The sequence below is a fragment of the Crocuta crocuta genome, unplaced genomic scaffold (genome assembly GCF_008692635.1).
Source record: "Crocuta crocuta isolate KB4526 unplaced genomic scaffold, BGI_CrCroc_1.0 scaffold230, whole genome shotgun sequence".
NCBI classification, from domain to species: Eukaryota; Metazoa; Chordata; class Mammalia; order Carnivora; family Hyaenidae; genus Crocuta; species Crocuta crocuta.
The window spans coordinates 161,570-181,769 of NW_027527393.1; the positions used below are offsets into that span (position 1 = coordinate 161,570).

At 38.2% G+C, this 20,200-nt stretch overlaps 1 protein-coding gene across 4 annotated transcripts in view; it reads left to right on the forward strand.

Annotated features, from left to right (window-relative positions):
- The window catches only part of PKIB (cAMP-dependent protein kinase inhibitor beta), a 113,165-nt gene extending 102,959 nt beyond the window's left edge, over positions 1–10,206 (forward strand). For all 4 annotated transcript variants that reach the window (XM_077752670.1, XM_077752677.1, XM_077752672.1 and 1 more), the window contains 2 exons: positions 4,456–4,632; positions 9,452–10,206. In XM_077752670.1, the coding sequence (XP_077608796.1) occupies positions 4,456–4,632; positions 9,452–9,519 (245 nt within the window). In that variant the 3' untranslated portion in view covers positions 9,520–10,206. The remainder of the gene's footprint in view (positions 1–4,455; positions 4,633–9,451) is intronic.
- Positions 10,207–20,200: the final 9,994 nt, after the last annotated feature.

The following is a 20,200-nucleotide window of genomic DNA, read 5'->3' on the forward strand; positions in this document are numbered from 1 at the left end:
ACAGACTGAGGTGGAAACTCAAATCGTGTTCCAAGGAAGGCAAAGATGGGAGCAAGGTTATATAAAGGTAGAATGTTAAGGAGTGTAGTTTTCATTTAGGTCCTCTGCAAAACAGGAATTGAAGTTAGGTTAACTGGGATTGGTTTATGCAAACAAACGGTTGCAGCTTGTTAAACCAAACTGGCTTCTTTAGAAGTGAAAACCATGGACAATCCAGTTTTCATGGTGAGGAGGAAATTCAGTCTAGGCTGAGGGCTTGCAGCTGGCTTAAAAGTTCAGAAAGTTCGTAATTTCTCCACTGAGGACATGCATAAATTCCTCCTCCCTTATGGCTTCCTGGCTCTATTTTAAAAATTTGTTTTAAATTTGTTTTATTTGAGAGAGAGGGAAAGAGGGTGAAAGAGGATGCAAGTGGAAGGGGGTTGAGAGAGAAGGAAAGAGAGAGAGAATCCCAAGCAGCCTCCACATGGAGCCTGACTCAGGACTTAAACTCACTAACTGTGAGATCATGAACTGAGCCAAAATCAAGAGTTGGATAGTCAAGTGACTGAGCCACCCAGGCACCCCATCCTGGCCTTATTTTAAAGGAGATTTTCTTAGCTAGGCTTGCTTGCTTGCTCCATTTTGAAATCCTCTTTTACTGTATATATAATCATCCCTCTAAAAAAACATCAGGCATATGTAATCAATGTTGCATAGGACAATTACAACAGACAGGTAGGATGGCTGTTTGGTACAGGGAGAGGTCTACACTTAAAGATACACCATTTTTTGGTAAAATTATCGAAATATCACTTTTAGAGCCTTTCTGTGCTAGAATATCTGTGTATTCATAGTTTTGACAGGTGAATGTGTTTCAATTCTTTTAAATCACAACAATAATATATGCTCATTGTTACAGTTAATATATGTAAGGAAGTACCAAAAAATGATTAATATTCTCTTTGTTCTCTCTTGCATTCCCAACTAGCATTTTTTATTCTTTTTACAAAATTGAGATCATATTATATTCATTGCTTCCCCCCACACACACTGTAAATATTACTTTTAAATTTTGCTTTATTTTACATGTGTCAAGGATGCATCTTCATAGGTAGATTTAACTGGATTTAACATGTTCTTTATAATCGCTGTATACTGTTCCATAATATTATGCATATAGTTTATTCAGCCATACTTCCCTTATGGACTTGCAGATTATTTTTAATGCTGCAGTCAATCTCCTTGCTAGAGAATTAGAAGAGCTCATTTCAGAATCACACTGTGTGTTCAAACGTTCCTGCCACCCAGCAGTCTCTAAGTCACCAACACCTTCTGTCAGGAAGATGAGATGACTTTTCACTGTAGAACGCTACCTCCCCCTGCAGTCCTGTGGGGCCAGGATGGGTGAACTGTTTTGTGGCAGAGCATGGCCTCCAGGTCACTCAGCATCTGCATTGGTGGCAGACTCTGTCTGAAAGGAAGATGGTAGTGAGGAGAGGGAGAGCTGGGAAATGACCAAGTAAAGCTCCCGAGTAAAGCAGCCTGTTGTTGTCTGGCCTCCCTGCACATCCAGTCTTTTTGTTTTGTTTTGTTTTGTTTTATTGTTTTTGTTTTGTATTTTTTTACCTTAAAATGGTAGGTAATGACTATAATCTTGACAGACTTTTAGATAGTTTTGTGATCTTGTTTTCTAACACTAAACAACAAATAGGACTAATTTAGAAAGCCTGTGTCTGAAATAATAATATAAAGGCAAAAGCAAAATAGCAGCCAAAAGCAAGGAAACCTTGAAATAAACCCAGAGACTAGAATTTCTTCATGTTGATGGAAGTTCATCTTTTGGAAATTCTTTTTCAACATACAAATTCTAATTCAATAATTCTTTAACATAGACTGTCTTACTAAAGAAGTTTACTCATTTCATTTAATATAAAATGTATAGTATTTAAGTATTTTAAATAGCATATCTTAATATTTTTATATGATTGTTATCTTTAACTTTAAGATTTTGGACAATTAGGCCAGTAATAATCAAGGTGTTCACAGAGCTGTTATGCTAAGACATAGCATAACATTGGCTGAAGACAGAGTGGAAGCCTAACATGGGGTCTTTTTCCAAACTTGGTGTCAGGCACTTCTCACAGGCTGTAGAGAAGAGATCTCTAATTGACATTCAAGTATCATGGAGGGGGAGGGGGTGGGAGTCTCACAAAATAACCATTCAAGCCAGAAAGGAACACCTGTGAAAAGATAGGGACTCTGTACCTCTCCCTTTCTCTTTTTCTCTCTCTCTCATACACACACACACACACACACACACACACGTATATATGTGTGTGTATATATATGTATATACATATATATAATTTTCTCTTTTTAAAAACGTAATGAAGGGCAGAATCAAAAGTAGCTATTGTGTGACTGTGTATATCACAGAGATTTGGAAAGATAATTTTGTAGTGATCCATGTCATCTTGTCTTCGGAGAGAACTGAAACTGGATTTGCATTCCTGTGTGCTACATTAGCAGCTTTGTGGCTTTAAATAAATCATTTAACCTCCCTGAGCCCTGGTTTTCACAACCACATAGTGAGTGAGGGTTATTCCTTACCACTTCAAAAGATTATTGGGAGACTTAAAATGAGACTATAGATATGAAAATGTTCTTGTTGTATTGAATAAATTCTGGTTTCCCTCTTAGGAAACTCAGGAGACCTTCCAGTAGGATTAAAGGGATACATAGAAGGGCAGTGGAGTGAATAAAACCTTGTGAGATATGAACAATGGTGCCAATAACCAAACATAGTTTTAGAATTATCAAGAGTTTCTATATCCTTTATCTCATTAGTTCTTAACAAAAATCCTGTGAATCAGTTAGGCTAATTTTTTTATATATCCATTATGCAGGGGAAGAACCGTGACTCCAAAATTAAATGAATTAGCCAATATTACCTGCAAGCCTATAATGGAGTGAAGTTCTTTTTGATGAACAGTCCAGTGCTTTTTATATTAATCTACGTGTCTGCCAATGCCAGACAGTTGGCAAATACTAAACAGAAGTCTAATTGATTCATAAATTGTGTCTGAAAATCTGACATTGTTCTCAAATTTTCCACAATTCCTGCAAAGATGAGCCTGTCTGAGGAAGGAGCCTCGCCTACTCTTGGTCTCCAGAGGCCCATACTAATCTTATTGTGCATTTCTTTGGTCCTCTGAACCAAATGAGTTGTGTTTCTAATATGAAACACATTGTGTTTTGTGTTTTGTGACTATTTCACTTTATTTTTAGAATTTCCTAAATTGAAATTAAATGATTCGAAAGGATTCCCTTCCAACTACAGTGAAAAGCTTGGTTTGCTTTATGTAGGCCAAGACTCACATATTTCTGCCCTCAAATATCACAAATGATAATTTCCGCCCCTTGGTTGATACTCAGCACATTCTGTGGTATGCATGTATACCACATGCATCAAAGGGGAGAAAGAGGGTTCAAGTCCCTTTGGGAATGCAAGTCCCCTCAAAATGGGAGATTTTATTATTCCTTTGTGTTCTCAGTGGCCGACTGAGAGCCTAGGACTTAATAAATGTCTCAATAAATTTATTGAGAGCCTAGGTTCTCAATAAATGCTTGCTGCTGCTTCCACTACTTGTGAGATACTATTCCGTGTTGACTTCTTAAGAAAGATTCATTAGAAAACATCATATGAAAGAGGGTTAGTTTTAGAATAAACAGTATCTGCTACCTCCTTCCCTCTCTGTACAGTAAATTATTTCCTGAGAATTCTTTCATAGGTCCAATTACTAGAAAGATAAAGGATGCATAGGAAAGCATGAGTAATTACCATGTCCACTTAAATGCAAGAAAAGGTAATAATACAGGTCTACTTTCCTAAACATGAACATGAGGCTGTTGAAAATTAGGTCTTAGACTAGAACAGGCAGAAATACACAGCTGTCGCTGGGTAAAAATGCCTTTGAGATAAAGTTGAACTTCTCATATCTAAAGAATAGGAACATAGTGTGTTTTGTTTGGTCCATACAAATTATAGCAATTTGGTTTCAGCCTGAATGAGCACCACAAACAAATACTGGCAGGCAGGGTCTCTATAGGAGTGGCCAAACAAGTCGGTTTTCATTTCCTTCCAAGCTGTAGTTTGGCTGATCCATCCATAGAAAAACAGAACAAAAGCCAGAGATTACTGCACCCTAAAGCATCCAAGTGGCTTATTCAGCTCAGGGTTTATTTATAGCAATCTGGCTCACACTGAGAGCTTCCTTCTCTATTCAGCAAATGCATGAATGTGCAAATGGAAGCTTCAGGACCATAACAGCAGACATAGATGCAGGGTGTGATCAATGATTAGATTCTCAAGCCTGTTGGGATTTTGATCTAGCCATGCCTTTCAACCACCCCTGTGAACATTTACCTCAAAATAGGCTCATTCTCTTCTTCATGTGCACATTCTATTTGTAGATGTTGCTATGAGGACAGATTCATCGAAAATGACTGATGTGGAGCCTGTGGTCAACAATTTCGCATCTTCAGCAAGGACAGGCCGCCGGAATGCTGTGCCAGACATCCAGGGTTCAGCGGGGACAGGTGGAACCTCAGAGTTGCCCCTCAGACTGGAGGCCCTCTCCATGGAGGAAGGTAACCAACACATTCTCTTCAAACCAGTAGTGCTCTCTTCTTAATCAGTCCTATCCTCTGGAACAGTCTGTCTTTTAACTAGTCATAAGTGCTCTTCTTTTCTTACATGCCTACTAAAATCTCTTGGTGTTTGTTTAAGGCTAAGTACATTTTTTAGGCTTTCTGAAAGTGACAGAAAAGTTTTACCTTTTTGTCTCTTGATGTGTATTTGGAAGCTGAACATTTATTTATTCACTGGATATGTAAAGCCATGCCTAGTGCTAGTAATTAGGAATCAAAGGTAAACAAATATAATCCCCTCAACAAACTTACAACATTTATCTAGAAACAAACAGAAATGAAATAGTTTTCCTTCTGTCATTCATTGGCAAAGCACTTTAGAAGGTTCTGTTTCACTGTAGTATTCTACAGGTTCTTCTGTTTCTCATGTCTAAGCAGAAATTTATTATCAGTTAAAGATGAGGTCTTTGAGGTGAGTATTTGTATAAAAGTTAATAGTTTAATTGTCCTTCATTGGAAAAAGTTGAATTATGGAAAAAAGGGAGCTGTCAAACTAATGCAGGAAAATCTTGGGTCTCTTACCCATTGCTTACAGACAGCTCATACAGCATCCAGAGTTTAGTCTTCTGGAAATAAATATAGTGATACTTTCAATAAAGCTTTAAAAGAATCTTTTTATTTAAAAATATTTGTAGAGGTTAAAGAAAATTTCAGTTCCAAAGCATTACCAAAATACCTGTGTCTTGTGCCCCATGTTAGGCATCAAGGTGGACTTTAGTATGCATACAGAAATTTATTCTTGCTGGCAATAAGGCAAAAAGGAGTTAGAAGCTTGTGCACATCTACCCTATTCATGCAAGTCCCAGAACATTTGGTCCTTGGCTTCAGGAGATTATGTGTTACCTGGTAAAGTTACAAATGCTCTTGGTTTGATCCCTATGAAATAAGTATATCTTTGGTTGGCCAGGGACAACTCTCTTTTTCCCAGAGATCATTGCATATCTCATATGACATACTACAAGTAATAGTAAAAAGCATATACATACACACAAACTATTATAAGATGGAAAATGGGAAAGAAAGAAAATAAAAATGTATGTAATCATTTTGGCCTTTTAAGTTTGAAAATGGAATATGGTTATTAGAATATGATGTTGCTATTGAAGGCCATCCTCCACTACAGAGGGAGAGAAGCTAAGTTGCTTATTAGTATAACAGGCTTAATTAAAGTTTATATACCCTAACTACACACACACACAACCTTAATGCTTATTGATGTTACCAGGTTAAGCAAAGAAGAAGAAATACCCTGCAGGAGAGTTAGTAGTCTTCACCATTTTACTTTGATCACTAGGGGGATCATTATCTGAAAGAATATTGTTACTATTTTTATAGTGTTAAAGAACAAAAATTTCAGCTAGGTAAATTTGAAGATCTAATGACTTTATTAAGTGATTCAGGAATCAGACAGCATCCTATCCAGCAAGTAAAGGAGAGCTCTGAGGATTTGTACAAAATGGAAGGTGTTTATAAGAAGGAAGGTGAGGCAAGGAAGTTGTTAGCAAAAGAAAACAAAGGATTGTTCTAAGCAAGGTCACATTCCCTTAGAGGGGTGGGCAAGGGGGTTATTAGATGGATTATTGGGTGGTTATTAGGCAGTTCCCCTCAGGTCTATCTTCTTTGGTTTTTGTTGTTCTTATTGATACATATTTTTAGATGGGAAAAATTCTAGGATCTCAGAAGTCTTGTATCCTGCATGAAACTAACCTGTCTGTCTAAATTTTGCCTAGTTAGTAATTTGTCCTAATCTATCTCTTATAAATTAATAACTGTGATAAGGAGGACAATGATCACTGATATCATAGTAGCAAGTAGTGACAGAGGGTGGCAGCTATAAATGTCACAAAAGGCCTTTTCTTAACTCCCTCCATCACTGTTCATTTGATCCATTGTTCAATTTAGTGCCCACTAACTAAGTGCTAAGCACTATTCCAAAACCTAGTGGCATTAGTGGTGAGTAAGACAGACATAAAGCCTTGCTATCCCGGATCACATCTACAATGAGAGAGTTGGGTTATAAACAAATAAATATATGTCAACAGTGATATATTCTATCAGAGAATTAAATAGGATGTTTTGGTAGAGTTGCCTCGTAGTTTTAGATAGAGAAATTAGTAACAGCCCCCACTGAAATCTGAATGACAATGGTGTGTTTTGAATCACAACTGAAGGATGCAGCAGGCACCAAAGATCAGAGATAAGAGCTACCTTTGCAGAAGGAGCAGCCAGTAAAAAGTTCTTAGAACTGACATGCCTCCTAAACCTCTTTGTTTCTCTGATCCTCACCGTACCACCCCTCTATTTCAAGATTAAAAATGACATTGTGTCTGATAAAAATCAGCGGTCCATTCTTAGTTTCCATCCTACATGATTTCTTGGCAGTTTTATCGTGATGGACCATCCCTTTCTTTCCCTTAACACTTTTCTTCCTTTGGCCTCCTGGACAATCTGCTCTCCTGGCTTTCTTCCTGCTCCATTGGCTATTCCTCTCCTGCTGTTATTTCTTTCTCTCTCCGATCTCTTAATGAATTACATGGTACCAGAACACAGTGGGTTTGTTTGTTTATTTTTGAGATTTTCTCTATCAACATTCCCTCCTCTTCATATTTCATCTGATTTCACTGGGATAATATCTTTCTGAGAGCTCACAGATTTGTTGTCTCCAGTCAGAAGCTCCTGTGACTTCACACTCATAAATCCATCTGCCTACTTGACCCCAGCTTTGGCTATCTAAGAGGAGTCTCAAGCTTAATAGATACTAAAACGAAGTCCAGATATTCTCCCTGACCCCTGTTCTTCCTGCTGCTTCCCCATCTTGGTGAATAGCAGTTTCACACTTACAGTGGCTAGAGCCAAAATCTTGGAATCATCTTTGTCCCACCTCTTTCTCTCAACTTTATATCTAATCTATCGGTAAAAATTGTCAGCTCTACTTTCATATTTGTCCAGCTAGTTGCCATTTTTCATCCAAAAGATCTGGTCTCTTGGTAACCCTCTGACCCTACCTCTGTTCTTTTCTTCTCTGTACAGTTCCTTCCTGCACATTGATGCCTTTGACCCTGCTGTTCCCTCTGCTTAGAATGCTCTCTCCCTGCCACTGGCACAGCTAACCCCTTACCTTCTCAGGTCTTTACCTTTATGGCCCTTCTCCCCAGCCAACCCTCGTTAAAATCACAACCTCTATGCCCCAAGACTTCTTGACAACTCTTATTCTTTTTTTTCTTTTCTTTTTTTTACATTTATTTATTTTTGAGAGACAGAGTGAGACAGAGTGTGAACGAGAGAGGGGCAGAGAGAGAGGGAGACACAGAATCTGAAGTAGGCTCCAGGCTCTGAGCAAGCAGTCAGAGCAGAGCTCAACACGGGGCTTGAACTCACGAACCGTGAGATCATGACCTGAGCCAAAGTCGGACACTTAACCAACTGAGCCACCCAGGTGCCCTGACAACTCCTTTAATTTCCTGCATAGCACTTAGGACTCCTCACATACCACACATTTTGCTTATTTTGTTTATTCCCCATATCCCTCACTAGAAGTCTCCTGAGAGCTAGAATATTTTTTTTCCACTGCTTGGTATATAATATGTGCTTAGTAATATATTTCCTGAATAAAAGTTGAAGAACTGAATAGAATCCAGCAGACTGAACTTCAAAGATGCCAGTGATGATTTTGGTAAGAGTAGTTTTAGGGAAGCAGTAGAGACTTAATAGCTTTCATTTAAAATGGAGACCACAAGAGATGATACATTTTAAAGGATAAAAGACAAGATAGTATGTGGAAGAATTGCAGTTAAAAGAAGACCTTTGTTAGTTTGAAGCTGGTGGTGATGTGAGGAAATGAGAAGTCAGGAGAAATGGAGGCGGGGAATGATTGTTAGACAATTGTTAGATCGTCAGCTTTCTGATGAGGCAGAAATGGAAAGGGTCCCACAGCATGAAGGAATAGACCTGGATAGTCTGAGCAGCACCAGGGCCAGCTCCAGGGCTGTGCTGTGTGTGGTTGCGCAGGGCCCTGGGCTCAGAAAAGATTTGCACTTGGCTTCATGCTCTTACTGTTGCTCTCTTGAAGTTTTCCATATATTTTGAACATGGGGTGCTACATTTCCACTTTGCATTGAGCCCCAATAAATTATGTAGCCAGTCCTGAGGAACACATTTTCCATCATAATAAGAGGAAGGGTAGAAGGAAGAAGTACAGACTACAGGGTTTTAGAAATTTGGTGGCGGAAAGTTGAGGGAGCTTTTACCTGAAGGCTTTAATTTCTTTTTCTGCGAAATAGTAAGAGAGATCATCTCTTAAGAGCAAAGGAGGTAGAAACTGTGAGGAAGCTGGAGAGAGTGTGATGCACTATAGGGATATCATTAAAGGGGTTGGGCTATGGAGCCACTTGGCCTGGTCCAGATTGTGTTTCTGTCACTTACTGGCTTTGTGACTGAGCAAGTCACTTAACCTGTTTGTGCTTCGATAGATTAATCTATAAATGGAGATTGTAATAATACCTCAGGAGACTGCTTAGCATGTAATAATTCTGAAGAAAAGGAGGGAAAGGTAACTTGGAGAATGGCAATTCCCAAACCTATCCAAATTTCTTTTTTTTTCCTGTGGTTTCCGTATCTAGATTGAGGGCAAAGCATCTCGTAATCAAGAAGAGAACTATTAGGGTACATAAAGGAATTATGAAAGGTTTCATTCCACTATAGTATGAAATATATTTCACTATATTCTATAAATGAATGGAATTATTTATTTATTTTTTAGATGTAAAAAAGAAAGATGAAGAAACAACACAATGCCAATTGGAAAAGCCCCCAAAAGAAGAAAAATGAAGCCTCATAAACTATCAAAAGTGCTGAATTTCTGTACATTGAAAGACTTAGTGGCACTGCTTTCCTGAGATGTTTGATCTGGTAGTAGCTATGGTAACATTACAGCCCTAAGCAACACGTGTGTATTAGATACTTCAGTTGTGATGCTGCTCACTTGGAATGCAACGACAATGTCCAATTTAGGCTATTAAAAGGCGTATTATTTCCAAATTGCACCCAAGGAAAAGGCTAAGAATGTAGGTTCACTTATATACAAATCATTATCCATAAACCCAACAAAATCCACTCCTCTCTTTGGAAAAATACCAGATGTATTTTTAATTACGTTTTTATGGTAATGGGTAAACCGTTTTCTTGGTAAATATACAGCAAACACCATTCATTTAAAACTATGGAATTTGTAGGGCATTATTATTATTTTCATGAGAAGGAATAATAGTCAAAACCACATAGAGAACCTTTGTTTTTAAACCAAAAATGCATTATTTCCCCCCAAACTCTAAAATGATTTGGAAACATTGCAAAAGTTTGACAACCTAAATATCTTTAGGATGTTTTTGTTTGATGTATTTTGCTTCTAGTCTATGCATACTGTGATTTTTCATGTGGACTCTTAAAATCCAGAATTTGTGACAAATGGTTTATATGGAACATGCCTATTAAAATGAATTTCACTATCTTCCTTAACTTTGGTGTATGTGTGTGCATATGTTTTTCTTTAATAAGAATTATGCAAAACACTTTACCATTGCTTTATACTGTCTTTTCTTATTCTTAGGGCTTTTGTGTATTGTGACTTGTTTCTGAAATGATTTCCTCAGGAATGCAGACCATAATTTTTGTATATTTCCTAAAGTAGCTAACATGACACGTAAATATTTAGTGAATGTTGCAAGTAGAAATAGCAAAATACTTGCTTTTAATATATATTTAAGTATATATTTTAAAAGGAACAAAAACAAAACCAAAGTTGTAGTAAATTTTATTAGACATTTTAGGTAAATAATAAAATTCTGAATTTTTAGAAAATGGACTAATGAATTTATTTTCATTTTCAGATATATATGCATGCAGTTATATTTTATTTGATTGTTGACTTAGGTCATGTCTGTGTACAGTAATCAAATAAACTCTTCACTGCTCAAGAAACTTGTTCTTGATACAAGTCTTCTTAATTTTGTCTTCTAAAGTATACCAACTGAAAAAATGGTGACACATTTCAGAGGAGGAAGTTAATAAGTTTTGCATTATAAATCACCTCCTACTTATTATTTGATTGGCGAAGCCTAACTTCATATCTTATAGACACCAAAGGGGTAGATTGCAAAGAACCTAATTGCTTTAAGTTCTCAAATATAACTTTTTTAAATAAAAGAATCAAAAGTAACATCTTAGGTATGGCACTAATTTATTTTTTACTTTTTTAAAATTACTTTTTTAATGTTTATTTTTGAGAAATAGAGCGTAAGCAGTGAAGAGGTAGAGAGGGAGGGAGACACAGAAGCCTCAGCAGCTCCAGGCTGTGAGCTGTCAGCATAGAGCCCAATGCAGGGCTCGAACTCACAAGCTGTGAGATCATGACCAAAGCCAAAGTTGGATGCTTAACCAACTGAGCTATCAGGCATCCCTAGCACTAATATAATATTCAATAAAATATATTACAGCCATTAAAATTATATTTCAGAGAGTTATTGAATGACATGATATGGTATAAACATTATAAAGAGTATCAGAGGAGAACAGTGATTTTTAACTTGCTGGGGAGCAACAATTTTGCCTCCTAGAGGACATTTGTCAATGTCTGGAGACCTTTGTGACTGCCACAACTAGGGTGGCGGACAAGGAGAGAAAGTGCTGCTGGCATCTAGTGGGCAGAGACTAGGGATGCTGCTAGGCTGCCTAACATCCTGCAGTCCTAGGGGCAGACCCTCACAGCAAAGGATTATCTGGCTATGCATGTCGGTAGTGTGGAGCTTGAGAAGCCCTGGAGCAGAGTTAAACTGTTAAGCATGTGGATTTTTAAAAATTAATCACTAGTACTTTATTGTCTACAAATTGTCAGATCATTCCTACCGTCCAAATGTTTAGTATTTGTACAATAGTTTTTTGGTTGTTTTTTTTTTTTGGTCTGTGTGAGTTATATACAATGTATTATGTATACAAACATGATGGCAAACATCAAACCAAGTCTTAAATGCTCCACTATTGTTCTATATTTATAAAAGGTCACTTTTTGAAATAATTAATGTTTCGGTCCCTCATTCTTATTTTTTTAAAATTTTTTTATGTCTTTATATTAAGAGACAGAAACAGAGAGCAAGTGGGAGAAGGGCAGAGAGAGAGGGAGACACAGAATCTGAAGCAGGCTCCAGGATCTGAGCTGTCAGCACAGAGCGGGGCTCGAACCCACGGACTATGAGAACATGACCTGAGCCGAGGTCAGACGCTTAACCGACTGAGCCACCCAGGCGCGCCCCTCACTCTTGTTTTAAACATTTTTATTTAAATTCCATTAGTTGGGATGCCTGGGTGGCTCAGTCAGTTGGCTAAGCGTCCAACTTCTGCTCAGGTCATGATCTTGAGGTTTGTGGGTTCAAGCCCCCCACCGGGTTCTGTGCTAACAGCTCAGAGTGTGGAGCCTGTTTCAGATTCTTTGCCTCCCTCTCTCTCTGCCCCTCCCACACTCATGCTATGTTTCTCTCTCTCTCTGTCTCTCTGTCTCTCTGAAAAATAATTAAACTAAAAATAAATAAATAAATAAATTCCAGTCAGTTAACATTCAGTGTAATATTAGTTGCAGGTATATGATATAGTGATTCAACTAATATTAGTTGCAGGTATATGATATAGTGATTCAACTAATATTAGTTGCAGGTATATGATATAGTGATTCAACTAATATTAGTTGCAGGTATATGATATAGTGATTCAACTCTGCCGTACAATACCCAATGCCCATCATAGCAACTGCCTTCCTTATTCCCTATCACCTTTTACATCCATTCTCCATCCACCTCCCTTCTGGTAACCATCAGTTTATTTCTATAGTTAAGTGTTTCTTGGTTTGCCTCTCTCTTTCTTTTTTTCCCTTTACTAATTTGTTTTGTTTCTTAAATTTCACATATGAGTGAAATTGTATATTTGTCTTTATCTGACTTATTTCACTTCACATAATACTCTCCAGCTCCATCCATGTCATGGCAAATGGTAAGATTTCATTCGTTTTTGTGACTGAGTAATATTCCATTGTATATATATACCACATCTTCTTTATCCATTCATCAGTCAATGGACACTTGGGCTGTTTCCATAATTTGGCTATTATAGATAATGTTTTTGTAAACATCAGGGTGCATGTATCTGGAATTATGTTTTAGTATTTTGGGGGTAAATACCCAGTAGTGCGATTACTGGGTCATAGGGCAGTTCTATTTTTAACTTTTTGAGGAGACTCCATACTGTTTTCCACAGTGACTGCACCAGTTTGCATTTCCACCAACAGTGCATGAGGGTTCCTCTTTCTCTACATCCTTGCCAACACCTGTTGTTTCTTGTGTTGTTGATTTTAGCCATTCTGACGGTATGAGGTGATATCTCAATGCAGTTTTGATTTATATTTCCCTGGGACGATCAGTGATGTTGATCATCTTTTCATGTCTGTTGGCCATATGTATGTCTTCTTTGGAAGAATGTCTATTCATGTCTTCTGCCCATTTTAAAATTGGGTGGTGGGTTTTATTAGCATGTGGATTTTGGATACGTATGACCTGAGTTTGGGTAGCTCTGCTACTCACCAGCTTCATGATCTTGGGCAATTTACATCATTTCCAAGTCTCAGCTTTATCCTCTGTACAGTGATATTAAAAATAGTGCATGCTTGGGGCGCCTGGGTGTCTCGGTCGGTTAAGCGCCCGACTTCGGCTCAGGTCATGATCTCGCTGTTCATGGGTTCGAGGCCTGCGTCGGGCTCTGTGCTGATAGCTAGCTCAGAGCCTGAAGCCTGCTTCAGATTCTGTGTCTCCCTCTCTCTCTGACCCTTCCCTGCTAACCCTGTCTCTCTCTCTCTCAGAAATAAATAAAACATTTTTTAAAAATTAAAAAAAATAAAAATAGTGCATGCTTTATAGGGTGAGTGGGAGTGATAAATGAGATATATGTAAAACACTTGTGAATGCATGGTAAAGAATACTTATTCAATAAAAATCGGCTCTCATTATCATCATTTTTATTCCAGATGCTTTTGCCATTATTTTCTGACGGTGGAGAATTTGGGCAGCTGAATTTGTTAATTTGGCTATCTCTGCCTTCCTATGTGCTTTCACAAACATCCCTAGTTCTTAGTGCTGGGAAGAAGACATTAAAATGGAAATTGACGATTCATAGTAATTACCACATTAGTGCCAATTCAGTCACGCTAATGAGCTGCTGACAGGTGATGAGTATTACCCTTTAACAATGAGTCACCTCACTAGTGTTTTATGACAGTTACTGCAACAAAACAGAATGTTGAGTATTTAAATGAGTAACGTGTTCCATGAAAATGCAAAAGAAAAAAAAAGTAACAACTCTGGGGTCACAGTATTATATGGTATTTATCTCTCATTTGGATTAGGAGACCAGAAACGAAGCCATGTCCTTCTTCATTACTCCTGGTAATGACATACATTCCAAACACTAAATCACTTATTCATCGCAATGCACACAGAAGTGTTCCATTATATACATATTTATAAGTATTTTATACTACAGAAGGTATTAGGCTTGTGGAATATTTACTAATGAAAGGATTTTTTTTTTTTTCTAGGATAGAATCCAGACAAAGGAGAATGACAGGTAGTTGTAGTTTAAAGACAAAATTGAATTCATCTACCAACCTTTTTGGAAAAAAAATCAAGCTCTTTTGGGGGAACCTTTGGTGTTTTGTCAATGACAATGTCAACAAAACTATCTAGTTGGGGCTCATTAAAGAAAGTCTCCAAGTCCGTTTTTGTCATTATCTATTGATAAGCCACTTGCCTTAGTCAGTAGCTAAATAGTAATTATTACTGTCAGATAAACCAGGAGGAAAGGGAATGATAAAGCTCTAAAGCAGTTATTTGGAAACTTGACTATTCCAAGGAGGAGAAAGCAGAACAAAAAACCATTTTGCTCCATGTGCCAAGAGATATTTTTGTGATCTGGGCTGGAAAGGTTAGAACCGTCTTAGAATGTGAGTGACCACAGAGCAAGGCATCCTGCTTCCAAAAGGAAATGGTGCATTTGCTTCAGTTTCTCTAGCTCAGGTGGCTTTGGCCAGTTTGGGCAGACGATGGTGGTAGAGAGAGAAAGAGGGAGAGGGAGAGAGAGGAAGAGTTACAAAGCACACCAGCCTGTTGCCTTATCTGTGGAAACTGACACCTCAAATTCAAATTACAGTTCTGCCATTTGCTGTCAGGACTTTGGTTATTTTACTCTCTGTGCTTCAATGTATAAAATGGTGAATTATGAGAATTAAATGAGTGAATATTAGAAAATTGCTAAGGAAAGTGCCTGGTACATAGAGAAGCTACTATTATTTTTTATTTTTATCATCATCATTATTATTAATCACTTGAGCATAAAGAGCAGCAGACTTTAAGGTGAATGTCTATTCTTTTCAAGTCATTTGCCAAAGTATATTTTCCTCTTATTCCTTTGCTATTTTTCTTCCCATGAGCAGCACCTCTAAGACCAGTTAATCAGAATGGATTCCATTTTTCCAGAATTATTGATGATAATTCTTATTGAACATTGAAAATCTGAAGCTGTTTGAAAGTGGAAGCATTGGCTCAAACAAAAGACTAGAAGGGTGTTGTTGCTTCCTGTTAAAATTCTAGGACGGATTTCTTATTGAGCACATACCAATGAGAATAATGATAATAACATGTATACATATATTATGTAATAATAATAATGATATGTAGCCATACTTTGAGTGACTGGTGATTACTAAGTACCATAGCAGATCCCTCTGAAGTCCCCCCCCCAAAATCATACAAAATAGTCGCTAATGTTTCTCATTTTGCAGATGAAGAAAATGCATTCAGGGAGAGCCTTTGGGAATTCACACAAGTAAGAAAGTGGCAACAACAGCAGCCCTGGATGAAGCTCTCAGAGCCAGGATGTGCACTGTCTCTCTTGCACCAAAAAGCCCTCTTCTCAAAACAGAATTCCACTCAGCATCCCTAAAAAATATTTTTTAAAAGGTGTACACAGGCAGAATAGCACAGAAGCCCTCATGGGGCATTTATGGCTTAGGACAAGGAATTTTGTTTATTTGTTAGGCATTTATTCATTCACTCCTGCCTTTATTCATTTATATTGTACCTTATCGTAGGAAAGGTTATATATGGCAAGTGCAATTGCCATTTATTTAATTTGCCATTTGCTTGCATCATTGCGACGAATGAAAGAAAGTGAGGAGCCTGCGGCTCTTTTGGGTGGGAAGTAGTGCCCTGGAAATGACGCAAAGGGGCGACAGGCTGAACTGAAGGGAGGGCACCACACCCAGACTTGACGCATTTCACATTTGTCCTGGGGCTGCCTATAACTGGAAAAGGCACACTGATATTCTGTGAGAATCACAAAAATAATCTGTCGTGAACTGTGAATATCATAGAGGTAAGGCCACGTGCGCAAATGAAATGATCCCCTTTGTTCTATGTAGATACACTTCAGAGCTTGAATAGTATCTGGAAGCTGTGATGGTGGAGGAGTCCCTGAAGCTCTGGACGGGCATCACTACAGAGGCCTTGGGGAAACATTCTTCTCAGAGTATAAGACAAGAAAAAAAGTCTTGCTCAACCCTTGAGTGTATGGAACTTACTTTGATAGCTCTTGGAAGGATCTCATGGTGCGTTAGACATATTAGAGATCCAAATATTCCAGTTTTATACTTAAATTTTCACCTAAATTGGATTTCTATTCGTGGAGAAAAAAATTCACTTTTAAAATATTTCCTTCATTTGATATTATAAATATTGTGGAGAACAATAGAAAAATAAAAGGGAGATATCAGTCATAAATGGATTTGGTTTCAGAATTTTGACCTAAACTTAACCTAAATTGTATTCCTTTGGGTAGTTTCTTTTTATATGCAGCAATTACTTAAAATAGACACTAGGTGGTGCTGGCACCACGTTTATTACTGACTTCTTTTATGTCCCATTTATTTAATGTTTTTATAAAGTTTCCAACTTGTTTTGTTTTGATTTGTTTGTTTTACCAATTTTGTAATGTGTGTTGTTCAGGATTATTGCAAAAATACAAATAAAAATACAGCAGGAAACAAAAATTACAGTAGTTCAAACACAATTTTTCTGTGACAGTTTAGAAAGGAAATTATGGACCTAAGAAAGTGTGCTACTCTCTGGTTATTGAATTTTTAGGATGCCCTGTGTTTTTAGATACCAAAAGAGGGTGCTCTAGTACATCTTAAAAATACACTTTTTAGAAATACAAGGGCTTCAACTATTTCTTCCATGCAACAGGGGCGACTTTCTTTTTTTTAATTTAAGATGGTTATGCACAAATGTCTTATTCATTAAAATCAAGTTAAAAGCAGTTCTGAATTCTCTACAATCTTAGATTCAGAATTGGTCTTTGATGTTTTTAAAGTTAAAAGTACTATTTTCAGTTGTGACTTTGAGACTTTGAAAAGCCCTTGGCAGCTTGAGCACAAGTAAATGGTATATGAATGTGTGGCTTTATTCTCGATTTAATTAAAAATATTTTCTATCACTTCAGAGTTTCCCCTCCACTTAGGAGGAAGACGAGTCACATGAAAATAGGATGTGGGTTAACTAGGTGATTATCCCTGGTCTTCCAAAGGCAGAAAGAGAAATAGGGAAATCTTTTCCTATAAATTCCCTTGCACATTGTGGGAAAGTTGCATGCACAAAGGGGATGTTGGCCAAGTAGCCTTGGCAAGGTCCCTGCTGGAGGTGAGAGGCCTGGAGCACAGCTTCTTGATATCTCTGGAGTGCTGTTACTGGACCCAAGTTCCAGATTTAGTGACAGGCCACATGTGGGTGAGCAGGGAAGGGAAGGGAGAGATAATGCTTAATATGCATTAACAGCTAACACTTAATATACATTAAAGACTGTTACCAGGGCTTCATGTGTGTTGATTTATTTAATTCTCTTAACAGCACAACATATGAAAAAACAGGCCAGACATAATCCTTGCCCAAGACCATAAGTAGTAAATGGCAAAGCCAAGATTCAAACCAAAGCAGGTTGAATCCAGAATCTATGCTTTTAACCACTAACTTATATCATCTTTCCAAAGGAAAAGAACAAACACAATGTGTACTATACAGTGGGTACTGTTCTAAGTGCTTTACCCACATACACTTTCTTAATTCTCATAATGCTGATGTAGGTATTACTGTCCCATTTTACAGCTGAATAAATTGAGGCACAGACCAGTAAAAAATTTAAGATAATGATTGAAGTTGAGGGTATGCTTACAGGCAAGATTTTAAAACAAAGTCTGTTTAAAGAATATTCGGCAGCCTCAGAATCGAGTCCTGAGTTCTTTTCTCCTGTTTCCTTTGCCTTGGGGTTTTCTTCCTTCCCTAGATGCCTCTGCCTCCAGGCTTTCCCCAGCCACATTGCCTCTCTTTGGTGGTTTTGGTCTAGGTCTAGGGATTGGTTTCTTCTTTTGATGCTTCTTGTCACGGCTGGGGTTTTGAAAACCTATGGCCTTAAATAGAACAGGAAACCTTAACTTCCTCTGCTGAGCTCTTCATGCTGAGATAGTGCTGCTCTTGCACCAACGTTCTGGGGCAACTTCAGAGAAGCCTACCTTCTTCCCTGCTCCAGCCTGCCCTCCATAGTTACCATCTTCCTACCAGTCTTCCCCTGCCCCCTCCATAGCCAGGATGGCTTTGGGTCCCCTCCCGCAATGCTTTTCCCCCCACTGGTAATTGACAAGATGAATGGTCTCTCTCTGCCAGTGAGAACACCTGCTTTCTTGCAGCAATGGGTGTTTAGGTGGTTGGTCAGGAGATACTGTGAGTGAGTGTCGGGGTGCGAGTGGGGAGGTTGTTTCATCAGAGGCTATGGACCCAAGGAGATAGCTTAGTAGTTACTTCACTTATTAGCAGAAAATGAGGCCCAGGGAATTGGATGATTCTGTCACCAGGAGTGACAGAAAATCCAAAAAAGAAAGAAAGAGGGGTTCTTTTTGATTTGCAGGTTTTTTTCAAAGCAGTCTTTATTTCTTAGAACTTCAATTTTCTAAATAACTTAGAATGAAGTTATTTAAAAGTCCTCTGAATCTTACCTAATTCTGTTAGTTTCTTTTATTTCTTGTGTTTTTCTTTTCTTGTTTGTTGTCAAGTTGGTTTCCATATAACACCCAGTGCTGATTCCAACGAGTGCCCTCCTCCATGCCCATCACCCCCCTTCCCACCTCTCCCACCCCCATCAGCCCTCATGTTAGTTTCTTATTTTCAGACACATTTTAAGAGGTCCTTTGAGAAAGTAAAATTGGCTACCAGCAATCGTGACATGTATACTTCTAACTTGAAAACAAATTCATATTTTGTTTTGTTTGTTTTTTCTGGCTATTTCAGCTTTGCATCTAAGAGAAGGCAGACTGGACATTGTGTGTCCAGTCTTCACAACTGCATCTTCAACAAATGAGTGATAATATAAATTCTCAGTATTACATGAGGAAATGATCAGAGATTTCATAAAAAGTAATACTATATAAAACTTTGAGTTACTCAAATTACTCAATTAAATTGAGTGCCTTTCTAAGCTGTCGTCCCTTCCCCCTCCCTGCTTCTTCAAGATGTGGACATTGGCAGCTCTCCACTGATACATGTCTGACTTACCATGTCCTGAAACACTCTAACACACTTGGTAAGGAACCACCTCATCTGAGTGGCCAGTGACCATAAGGATATACCTCTTCCTTTCTTCAGACTTTCACCCCTTGAAATAATCTATTACTCTTCACCTCATCTGGTCCTTATTCTTAGATGGTTCTGGAATTTGAGGTCTTTGGCAACAACGGTCAGAAAAAAGAGGAGGCGAGTGGTGCCTGGGTGGCTCAGTTGGTTGAGCGGTCGACTTCAGCTCATGTCATGATCTCACAGCTTGTGAGTTCAAGCCCTTGGTCGGGCTCTGTGCTGACAGTTTAGAGCCTGGAGCCTACTTCAGATTCTGTGTCTCCCTCTCTCTCTCCCCCTCCCTTGCTCACACTCTCTTCTCAAAAATAAATAAACATTGTTGGGAGCCATTTTGAGCCCACTAGTCGAGAAAGCTCCTGGTGAGGTTAAAGCAAGTTTGCATGGTCACTTGCCATCAGGTGATGACCGATATCCACCCCCACTCAATTATTTCTGCTTGAGCACTGACCCCCAAGTTACCTTGTTGATCAGTATTTTGGCCCTGGAATGATGATTGCACCTTGTGAAGGAACTTATTGTGGGAACTTCTTCTTTTGGTTATGGGAACAGACATCGTTACTCCAGCAGGTCCTGTTTCCCTCTGTCCTTTCCCTTGAACTACGAACAGGCTAATGACCCTTACTCACAAAAGACTGACCTTTACATGTACAATTCTGTTTCTACCGTTGCGTTAGTCCAAAAGGTTCATAGAGCTCAACATGTAAATCAGCTAACTAAAAATGTCTCTCATGCCCTAGCTA